At 41.0% G+C, this 12,015-nt stretch overlaps 1 protein-coding gene across 1 annotated transcript in view; it reads left to right on the top strand.

The window, feature by feature from the left end:
* The window catches only part of LOC149796085 (uncharacterized), a 67,225-nt gene extending 55,347 nt beyond the window's left edge, over nucleotides 1–11,878 (top strand). The window contains exon 3 of the mRNA XM_089963920.1: nucleotides 11,541–11,878. Within this exon, the coding sequence (XP_089820046.1) occupies nucleotides 11,541–11,878 (338 nt within the window). The remainder of the gene's footprint in view (nucleotides 1–11,540) is intronic.
* The last annotated feature ends 137 nt before the right edge of the window (nucleotides 11,879–12,015 follow it).

Here is a 12,015-nt window from a genome sequence, read left to right as displayed (position 1 = left end):
AACCCTCTTGTTAGGTCCCTTACTGAAAGGAGTCTTGGGAACCATGTTGGGAGGACTGGTGGGAGCAAGATAAAAAGGCCCTCGGAAGTCCCAAGATCTCAGAATTGACCCCTGACAACCCCATGGAAGGACGAAAACTAGCTTTAGTGCCTTACAAACGATGGATGGAATACCATCGTTGGCAAGAACAACGCACCCCGCATTTACCTCCCAATCCCGATTTGAGCGAGATGTCCCAGTTGCAACACGAATTGCAGTCCTTGATGGATCGCCAAGATTTGTGCGAAACAGAAAAATCGCAAAAGTACGGTCAACTCTTGCAACGACTGCAACTCTTTCACCAGAATGCTTTAGACGAAACAGCTCTACCCACTCTGAAAGATTTTAAGACCTTGATGAAAAGTCCAGCACCATCACCAGTACCAGTACCAGTACCACCACTACCAGTGACCAAGACAGAAAAAGGAGAAGAAGAAGAAGAAGGGTTTCAAACTCCACCAGAAAAAGTACGCAAGTTAACAACACCACCTACCTCCAGAATTGGATGGATTAAAAAGATGATGGCCACCCCTTCTTCATCACAAGAGAAAAAGAAAGTGAAGACAGAAGTGAAACAAGAACCGATATCCCCCGCTCAGACATCCCCCTCTTCAACACCTATTGCCGGTCGCACACGCAAAGCATTGCAATCCAAGAAAGTACCCCAAGAGAAAAAGAGTAGCATCCTCCAAGAGTGGGTGTCTTATTAACACAAACACAAACCCATTCGACGCAAGTTTGCCAGAAGTCGCACCCGAGTGGAAGGCATCGATCATCAATGGCAAGCCGATTTAGCCGATGTCTCTCATTTGGCCAGCTACAATCGCGGCTACAAATATTTGTTTTGTGTCATCGACGTCTTTTCCAAATTTGCGTGGGTCGTGCCCTTGACTTCCAAATCGAGCAGCGAGTTAGTGCGAGCCCTGCAACGAGTGTTGAAACAAAGTGGTCGTCACCCTCTTCGATGGCAAACGGACAAAGGTACCGAATTTCTGAACCAAGCTTTCCAAAAAGAATTAAAGAAACGTGACATTCATTTTTTTTACCACTGAGAATCCAGAAACCAAAGCCAGCATCGTGGAACGTTTTCAACGCACTTTGAAAGAACGCATGTGGAAATATTTTACGCATCACCACACTCTGAAGTACATCGACATCTTACCGCACCTGGTGCAAGCGTACAACCAATCTTACCATCGAAGCATTGGACGTGCCTCGCAAGAAGTGACTCCCGACAACGAAGTGTTGGTGTTTGAGCGCCTGTTTGGTACGTCCCCGACGACGGCTGTCCCCAAGAAAAGTGGAGAGTTGACCGTAGGAGATTGGGTACGCATTGGCAAAACCAAACGCACTTTCGACAAAGGTTACTTACCTAACTGGACGACCGAATTGTTTCGTGTCACTGGACGAGTGCATGGCCGTCATCCTGCCGTCTATAAATTGGAAGACATGAACGGAGAAGTGCTCAAAGGAACGTTTTATTTGCCCGAGTTACAACGTGTCACCAAAAAAGAAGATGACGTGTACGACATCGAACGCATTCTCGAACGCTGAACCCGTAAAGTAGGCAAACGACGTGTCAAAGAAGTCAAAGTACGTTGGAAAGGATATCCACCCAGTTTTGATTCTTGGATCGACGCTTCGCAAGTCATCGACTATAAAAAGAAGTGACCATCATGCCCCTTCACACAGACGCAGCTACGTCGACCACTACTTCACCCAGTTCTTCTCTACAAGATTTACAAAAACAACCCTTGTGGGTGTGGTGCGGAGAACGAGTGCCTAAAACGCAAATCGTCTTTTTCTGCCAAATCTTCGTGGTGTATTGTGTCATCGGGGCAGCCATCGCCAATTTGAGTTTGCAACAAGGAGACAAACAATTGTGGACCATTTTATTGAGCAGTTGCATTGGTTACCTGCTTCCTAATCCCTCCCTGAAATTCTCTTCGAACGGGAATCACGGGAACCTTGTGTCCAGTGCCAGTGTCAGTCACCACTCAAACAACAACCACAACCAGAACCCCATTTTGGGCGGAGACACGCCTCTGACGTCCACTAACCCCTCGGACAGCCACAGAACTCTGGAATTATGAGTCACCAAAACCAATTTTACTTAACCTTACCCAGTGACAGTTCCATGGAGGTGTTTCCCAAGAACACGTTGTGCTGTTACACGGCCAAATTACCTCAGACCATCCCCTTAGATCACGAAGCCCATTGGGAAGTGGCTTTAGTAGAAATCATTCGCCCGACCCAAGTCTTCAATGTCCTTCCCAATCAAAATTTTTTTGATGTAGAAGTTCATCACGAACAATTGCAACAGTACTTAGATCCCTATGGCAAATATGACAAGAAAACCCCTGGCACAAAAAATCAAAAGTACACCACCTATCACTTGTTCATTCCTCCAGGCTATTATTTTAATGGTCAACATTTGGTGAGCACCATAACCTCCAGATTTAATGTCGTGTTTCTGAAAGCTTTGGAGAGTGTCAAAAAAAGTGTCACCATGGAATACCACAAAGCAGCTCGTCGCTTCTTGATGAAATTTGACGGGAGTAAAATCCTGTCCATTTTATTTTGTCCTGAATTGTTTGACATGTTGGGCGGAGACATGGACATGAGAATGGCCATGCTCAAGAAAAACGAATTACCAATCGTTTACGACAACGAGTCTTTTAGCAAGTTATTTCGTGCCCCGGTAGAACTGAACCAAGGACTGAATTTGATGTTTGTGTACTCCGATGTGGTGGAGTACAACGTGGTGGGACACACCTCCGCACCGTTACTGCGTGTCATTCCTTTCAAAGTGGATTCTGCCACGGTCACTGACGAGGAAGGTGGAAACACTTATCACGTTCACCGCGAATTTGTCCATCCTCACTATTTGCCTGTCAGTAAGTCGTATTTGGACACGGTCAACATTGCTATAAAAGGAGATTTGGGGCAAAATATTTCATTCACCAAAGGAAAAGTCACGGTGAAACTCCATTTTCGAAAACGGTTCTCTCACGACTCGTAAGTCATGCATCCAGTGTACCGAGGGGTTGCTCGACAGCGAGGACACGGTTTAGGAGATATGTTAAAATCGGCCTTTCGTTCGGTGGCCCCGGTGTTGAAACCGATGGTGACACGCGGATTGCACGCCTTGAAAGATGCGGCACTGACGCAAGGCAAAGAATTTCTCCAAAATGTCATCATCGACAAACAAAACCCTAAAGAAGCCTTCATGAGGGAAGGCAAAAATGTCTTGTTGCAAACGGGCAAAGACCTTTTGGGTCGCCGAGAAACACCTATAAATACCCTGCACACTACCGAGTCAAGCATTCAGCAAGGACAAGGCAGAAAGAGACGACAAAGAAAATACCCTTTCACCAGACTTCACACGTCTAAAGCGAGAAAGACAAAGAAAAGAAGAACCGTTCGAGACTCAGACGTTTTCGATTATTGAGACACAGAACAAAATGATGCACCGAGAGTCTTGTGCTTGTTCCAAGTCGGAACTGGATCTCTTTGCCATATCCCCTACCATGATGACGATGCAAGAATCCCAATGGGTGGAATTTCATCCCGTCTCCTCTTTGACGGATTCCGCTCCCATCGAGTTTGAAATCAAAGGACAACCCGAAGATTACATCGATCTGAATAGCAGTTACCTGTATTTGAAAGTGAAAGTTATCAAAACGGACAACACCAATCCAGGAGGCGATGCTAGAGTAGCTCCTGTCAACAATTTCATGCATTCCTTGTTCAGCGAAGTGGACTTGTACTTGAATAACAAACTGGTCAGCAGCAGCATGGATACTTACCCATATCGTGCCTACTTGGAAAATCTCTTGACGTATGGAAAAGAAGCCAAGAATACTCATCTGGATGCTTGCGTGGTATGGAAACCTGACACGGCAGGTGTATGCACATTTAGCGACACAGTCCTGACAGAAGATGACAATCCTCATAATGTGGGGTTTAACGACCGTCGTAAGAAAATTCTGCAAGGGCGAAGTTTAGAACTGATGGATAGTTTGCATTTGGACATGTGGTTACAAGAAAAGTATTTGCTGAACGGGGTGGATATCCGTCTGAGACTGAATCGTAGTAGTGCCGCTTTCCATTTGATGGCCCATGCCAACGAATACAAAACTATCATTCAAGAAGCCCGACTTTACGTGCGTCGTGTGGAAGTGTTACCTAAAGTGGGAAACGACGTCAGTCAGACGTTGAGCAGAACGACCGCCAAGTATCCGATACGACGCGTAGAAGTGAAAACGTTCACCATTCCCGCTGGACAGCGATCTATGATTGAAGATCATCTGTTCCAAGGACAGTTACCCAAGCGTTTGATTGTTGGTATCGTCAGGAATTCAGCCTTCAACGGAACCCACGATCAAAATCCTTTTGAGTTTCAACATTACAATGTGTCCAAGATCGAAGTCAGTCGCGACGGCAAGACCTTGTGTACCCGACCCTTTGAGCCCAACTTTGGTGTCGCAAAGAATTATTTGAGATCGTACTTGTCCCTGTACGAAGCCACGGGACAGTTAGGAACCAACACCAGTCACGGTATTTCGTACGACGATTATGCAAGAGGCTATGCTTTGTGGGGTTTTGATTTCACTCCAGACCAAGGCAGCGACGAGGGACATTTCCACCCTATAAAATCGGGCCAGATTTGTGTGGAACTTCAGTTTGCAAATCCACCTCCAGATCACACAGTGAACGTCCTCCTGTATGCAGAATTCGACAATACCATAGAAATCAACAGTTTGAGAGAAGTCATTCTAGACTATTAGAAGCCATGGAAGACTGTTATCCCTCTTTGCCTAGTGGAGAAACTTTAGACATGAAATGTGAGGAGACCGTGGAAGGAGAATCCCAAGACAAAGACGAAAAGGACATCATGATCAAGTCGAGATGTCCAGAACAAGAACAGCAATTGGTCTCCTACTGTGCTACATACCTGGCAGACACAGTTACGATATGGATGAAGCATGATTACTATGAATGTCAAAACATCAGTCAAGAAGAAAAATTCAACGAATATCTGGACGAAGCTTGGAGTCTGTTTTAAAAAGACGTGTTACGTTGGTGGTATAAAGACTTGCGTGAACATTTCTGTCCTCCGTTAACGACTCAAGAAATCCATTACATCAAAGCCCTCTTTAACAAATTCAAAGAGAAAGTCGAGATCGAAATTGATCACTTATTATCAGCAAAAGAACATTTAGTGACTTATTTTGATCATGATTTTTCTAGAAACGATGAGAAAGTAAATCGTTGATTTTGTGACTAGTATGCTTATTTTGTTGTCTTCAGCTAGGAAACGTAGTGTCCATCCATGACTCAATGACTTGCAACAGTGGAAATCACAATTTCATTCACAACGTTGCCAACCCTGTTTAAAGTAGAGTGTAAATTGAAAAAAACGTTTGTCATTTGAAAAAAATGTTTGATGTTATATTGTTGGATTATTGTTAAAAAATGTTAGAGTTGTTGGTTAATGTTAAGTGATTTTGAATAAAAAATGTTGTGTTTTGAAAAAAAATGCCTTTGTGGTTTGTTTGGCTATAAGAATGTTGATTTATGCTCTTTGACTTCTTACTATCCCTCTCATGACACTCATTGAACGTTGCGGCTCGAAAACCGTAGAGGGATGTTTTCCTTCACGTCCGCGCTTTGACTTTAAGAACCGGGTTGTTTCCAGTCTAACCATCCATTGTCGACTCATCCTCCTACGAAGATGTGCTCCAAACTAGCTAAGCTAAACGAAGCCTACGTGAATTTGCATAGGGTCAGACACAGTCTGATACCGAAGCCAGAAGAGATAGAGAATGTGAGAATGTTAAAAGTTACTGAAGACCTGATAGAAGAGCTCTTCAGAGAAGAAGTGAACAGGGAGAAAGAAGAATGGACAGAGAAGTACAGACTTCAGAGACAGCAGCAGCAACAGCAACAACAACAGCAACAGCAGCAGCAGCAGCAGGAACCTGAACCTGAGAGAGGCTTTGTCGATTGTCGTATCGACACCAAAGAGTTCTTCTTCTCTTTCCGAAGAAGCAGACCTATCGCCAGAAAGTCTATCCTCAGAGGACATCGCATTCTTAGAAACTAAAAGATTGCCATAGCAAACAAAAAAACAAAACAAAAAAAAAACAGCCCTTTTCAGGGCTACCCAATACTCTAGAAAAGAAATAACCATCAATTTGCCAATGTGTGTAGGTAGAGTAGTGTGAATATAAACACTGACTCTTTTTTTAATAGTGCGAGTGTATGTGTTTGTGTGTTTGTGTTTGTAACATCTCACGTACGTTGGTGTGGATAGTAGATTAAGATCATGTTTTCTTTTGCTGTTTGAGGTGTGGGGAGAGTAGATTTGGGGGGTTTGATTGGATTTCTTTGCGTATGTGAATAGTATATTGAAGTGATTAATGAAAATTTTTTTTAGAATAGTAATGGGTAGTATAAAAAAGTGAGTGAGTGTTTCTTTTAGGTCCGCGCGTTGTTTGGTCATGATCTAGGTAAGATCAATTTTATGTTTTTAGGGGGATGTTTTCCTTCACGTCCGCACTTTTAGTATAAATTGAAACTCGTTCGGCAGTCCAGCTACCGTTGTTGATTGATCAACACCAGAATGAACACCAGACTAGCGAAACTGTTGGAACTTCATGTGCATCTGGATTATGCCAGGCGCCTGTTTAACGAACTGGCCGCGGAAGCCATTGTGGAAGAGGGAAGGATGAAAGACGAGGAGAGAAGAAACAAAGAAGAGGAGGAGAGAAGATACAAAGAAGAGGCGGAGAGAAGATACAAAGAAGAGGCGGAGAGAAGATACAAAGAAGAGGAGGAGGAGAGAAGAAACAAAGAAGAGGAGGAAAAGGAGAGAAGAAATTTCAGAATCCCAGAGGCAGAAAATTGGATTCTGAAGCTATTTATCCTCCCTCTGCTCTCTCCCCAAAAAAAGTAAAAAGCAACTGGAGAACAAGATGTGTATGTGGCGCCAGGCCTGGAAGGTGCCATCATTAACCAGGTGTCCATGAAGTTCCAAAAAACAGCCCTTTTCAGGGCTACCCAATACTCTAGAAAAGAAATAACCATCAATTTGCCAATGTGTGTAGGTAGAGTAGTGTGAATATAAAAACTGACTCTTTTTTCATAGTGCGAGTGTATGTGTTTGTGTGTTTGTGTTTGTAACCGCTCACGTAAGTTTGTGTGAATAGTAGATTATGGGTTTGTTTATTGTTTCTTAGCGTATGTGGAGAGTATAGTTTGGGTTTTGTAACCGCTCACGTACGATTGTGAGGATAGTAGATTATGGATTTTGTTTTAATGATTTGCGTGTGTAAATAGTAGATTTGGGGTTTGTTTATTGTTTCTTAGCGTATGTGGAGAGTATAGTTTGGGTTTTGTAACCGCTCACGTACAATTGTGTGGATAGTAGATTATGGATTTTGTTTTAATGATTTGCGTGTGTAAATAGTAGATTTGGGGTTTGTTTATTGTTTCTTCACTTATGTGGATAGTATATTATATGAAATGAGAAAACTAGGGGGATGTTTTCCTTCACGTCCGCGCGCTGTTTGGTCATGATCTAGGTAAGATCAATTTTATGTTCAAGATAAAACTATCTTAGGCAAACCAATTTATTGTTAAAAATACTGAACAATAATAACTTACAAGTAGAATTTATGTGGATACCATCCCATATTAACATACCAGGTAACGATATGGCAGATATAACAGCTAAACAAAAACTAAACGAAACCACTCACATCAACCTAGATTATAGCATATGCGAACTCAATAGCATATCTAAAACCCTCATTGATAATAAATGGCAGGAATTATGGAACACAAGCACTCAAGGCAGGAAACTAAAAACCATCATTAAAGAAGTATGTAGAAATAGGAAACCACCCAAAACAAAAGGCAGTGAACAAAAATTCATAAATAGAAAACTCACGGGCAAAACCAAGCTGGCTAACAGCTTCGGACAGTACATAGGACCACAACCACATAACCCTAACTGCTACCACTGCAGGGTCCCAGAAGACATAGAGCATATTTTTAACAACTGCCATACACTTGAAAAAGAAAGGGCTAAGTTTAAAGTTAAACAGCATAAAATTGGATCCCCTACAACATACCCAGAATTCTTGATGAACACAAACCCCAATATTAATCTAACATTCAAAAATATCATAAGTTTTATACACGAATCCAATCTACTCAAAAAATCTAAGAAAGTAAATCAAAGACCAGTTAAAAATATAACAAATCACTGTTTGGGAATTATGACGGCCGGCTCGGTCTCGTGGGTTCACAGACTGACACAGCCGTTCATAGCCCGAATAATAAAAACCAGTTAAGGACGAATATTACAAAATCACTGTTTGGGAATTATGACGGCCTGCTAGGTCTCGTAGGTTCACAAACTGACACAGCCGTTCATACCCCGAATAATAAAAACCAATTAAGGCCACAAAAAATTAAAATAGGAAAATAGGAATTAATTAAAACAGGACTCCATAATAACATACAAACAACCATAAAAACAAGTTTTCATTCCAAACCAATAAGATAGGGAATCAAAATAAATAAGGAATTGATGAATAAAAAAAAAAAAGGAAACAAAAAAAAAAAAAAAAAAAAAAAAAAAAAAAAAAAAAAAAAATACTCCTAACCGTCTCCTTGTCTCTTAAACAACATCTGGCTGAACTTTTAAATCAAGCTTCCACAGCTATTTCTACTAACATACTCAGCCAAATCCAGGCAATGTTGGCAGACGACACTGAAGAATTTGAAACTTCCACGCTGGCAGCGGCCCTGGAAGTATCATCATCCAGCGGCGATGAAGCTGATGAACCTGCACCACCTAAACAGAGTGGAAAAAAGGAAGGCTCTGTCTACCGGAATATCGGACTGGGAAAGGCAATTGATGATATCAAAAAAGCGGGCCACTTCGTCAATGCCACAAGACCGGGTGTCCTAATGTGACCTCATCGCTGCCGACCAATCGTGGCGGGAGTCACATACTGCTTGGTTTGACACCTGAGGCATTTCAATCCAACTAAGAAACACGAGTGTGTGGTGTGACTATTCCCACTCATGTCTATTAGCCTTTCAGTCAGGTTGTTAAGGACTAGTTAGTCCTACACCTGAGTGGCTAAATTAAAAAGTACTCTTTGAGTACATAAAAGCCTGGGGGATGAGGCTCCTTTTCCTTCCCCCAGGAGTAATTAAAAATCACGCAGTGCGTGAATAAAAAAGTGGTACATGTTCAAAAGAACGAAAACCACTATAATCCAACTAACTAACTAACTAATTTTATGTTTTTAGGGGATGTTTTCCTTCACGTCCGTACTTTAACTATAAGAACCCACAAGGTTTGATGTTCGAACCATTCTACGGAATAATAAAAACGAAGATGGTGGTTGCAAGTGAGTTGTTCAACAATTTGGTACATATATACAATTGGATAATGGATGGTATCTATGTAGTGGAGAGACTAGAAAAAGAATGGAAGATAGCAGAGTGGACTACGCTAAATGCCTAAACGTAGCAAAAGAAGTGATAGCAGAAATGATAGAAGAGGAGGAAAAGAGATTGAGAGGTATGATAAATCCCACCTATGTCAGAGTGGGAAGCCTAAAGGAAGCACTTGACAATGCAAGCAAAGTCAGGTGCTTTCTTGAAAATATGTCACATGGGACAGAGTGCTCTTTTGTGGAGAGAGGTCAGGAAAGACTGAGGAAAGGAGAGGAGTTGATGAGAAAAGTGATGGAGGTAGAGGTAAAGAAGATTAAAGAGAGATGGAATAAAGAAAGAAAAGATCAGGAAAACAAAAAGAAACAGGCTGATTTTGAAAGGCTAAATCAGAATTGGATCAAAGTCCAGGAAAAGTTTAGAGCCTTGGGCCATCCAGACTGGATGCCAGAGGAGAAAAAGAAGAAGAAAGGAATAATGGAAAAAGTGAGGACTTGGTGGAAGAAGTGGAGGAGTTAGAAGAAGAAGAAGAAGAAACCCAAAGGCCCTTTTCAGGACCACCCACATTTCTCGAAAAGAGATAGCCTTTCGATTGCCTACCCCTTTTTTAATTTTTTTTTTAAAAATCCCATGTTCAATTCCCCTTGTCCCTAAAGTAGTTTTTTTTCTTTCTAACATGTTCAATTCCCCTTTGTCCCTAGACAAACCCAAACTCTACTCCCATGTTCAATTCCCCTTGTCCCTAGACAGACCCAAACTCTATTCCCCATGTTCAATTGCCTTTGTCCCTAGAATCGATATTTTTTTTCCATTGTTCGAATGCCTTTGTCGCTAAAATGGATATTTCCTTTTTTTCCTTTCTCCAATGTTAAATTCTATTGTCGCTAATCTTACCCAGGGTTTTTTGCCCATGTTAAATTTCCATTGTCGCTAATCTTACCCAGGGTGGTTAATGTTAAATTTCCATTGTCGCTAATCTTACCCAGGGGGTGTTTTTAATGCTAATTCCCATTGTCGCTAATCTCACCCCATTCACTACTAATGTTTCCTACCTTAAGTATTTTCAGAATGGTTTTTTGTTTTGTAATTTCATGGTGTTTGTTTTTGTAATGATAACATTATATATGTTTTTTTATCTTATATGTTTTGTCTTTTGTTGTAAAGCCTTTAGAGTTTCTAAAGATTAGGCGCTATACAAAGTCCTCATTATTATTATTATTAGTATTATTATTATCATTATTAAGAAGTGATTAGTATTAAGAACTAATTTCTGTAACGAGAACTAATTGTGTAATATTAGCTAATTAGTGTAGGAAGAACTAATTAGTATAGTAAAAAGTCATTAGTGTAGTGAAAATTAATTAATGTAAAACATAACTATACAATCATCCAGTCATTCCTAACCGCGATCTCCCACCACTCTTGCACACGTTTTGATGTATCATTACAGAGAATACATGCTGATACAAATTTCAATGTTGAAATCAAGATTAAATTTGTTTTAGAAAGTGCTCACTTCGCATTAGCTGCTTGTGGCTGACAACAAGCTACATTTTTTCTTATATAATTTACCAAGAGATGGGAAAAGTCTACCTCGATAGAGTAACGTTGGAACGTCAATCTGTGTATAAATCCACGTGAAGAATAATTACACCTTTTCTGATAGATAATAAAAGAAATTTAGTCATTGCGTTTAAGGACCAAATGGATAGATTTCCAAATTTCTTCGTTCTGTTAAATGCCGGTGTAAATGTTACATAAATGTATTTTATCGACGTATCATAAATCCCCTTTCGATCCATTATCCTTTACATTGTCAATACATCCTGTAAATTAAGAGTGATGTTCAAGTTGTTCTCCAACTTTATTTTGGTCATCATGCATCGGATTTATTAATTCTTAATTATTGCTTGTTTTATCACTAGTATGCGAACTTTCAACGATGCAGTGTTAGACACAAGGAAATATAAAAATGTTCCCGAAGTTAATTTGTGCATGCTCATCTCTACACATCCTTTCAGATCCTCCGACCGTGTACTCTTTGCAAAGCCTCTACAGAGTGATAGAGAATCAAACATTTAATTTAGCCTGTAAGGCCGAAAGTAATCCTCAGCCACATCATATCTTCTGGTTCCCAAGTGGGGAGGCGTATGACTCCTCCATGCTGTACTTCAACTCTGTGTCACGGAACAATTCAGGCAACTACTCCTGTACAGCGATAAACAACATGACAACAACGGTTGGCATCGAACGGACAGGCTCTGACACAAGGTGGATTGAGGTGGACGTTTTGTGTAAGCTAAGGCAGTCTGACAACAGAATCATTATGTTGCCAGTAATTTGTGGTTGTGATTACTAGCTGGTCGTGCCAAAATAGTCGTGATATAAATAAGGAGCGCTATAGAATCACATATAAAAAGTGTACTTCACATGGCTATACGATGGTTCTGTCTGAAAATACTTCTCTTTAAACATGAGTAGTATAGTAGCTTATCC

Source organism: Sinohyriopsis cumingii, chromosome 7 (assembly GCF_028554795.1).
Source record: "Sinohyriopsis cumingii isolate HCF-2022 chromosome 7, ASM2855479v2, whole genome shotgun sequence".
NCBI classification, from domain to species: Eukaryota; Metazoa; Mollusca; class Bivalvia; order Unionida; family Unionidae; genus Sinohyriopsis; species Sinohyriopsis cumingii.
The sequence above is the reverse complement of the archived record's forward strand: the minus strand, read 5'-3'. Positions and strand labels throughout refer to the sequence as shown.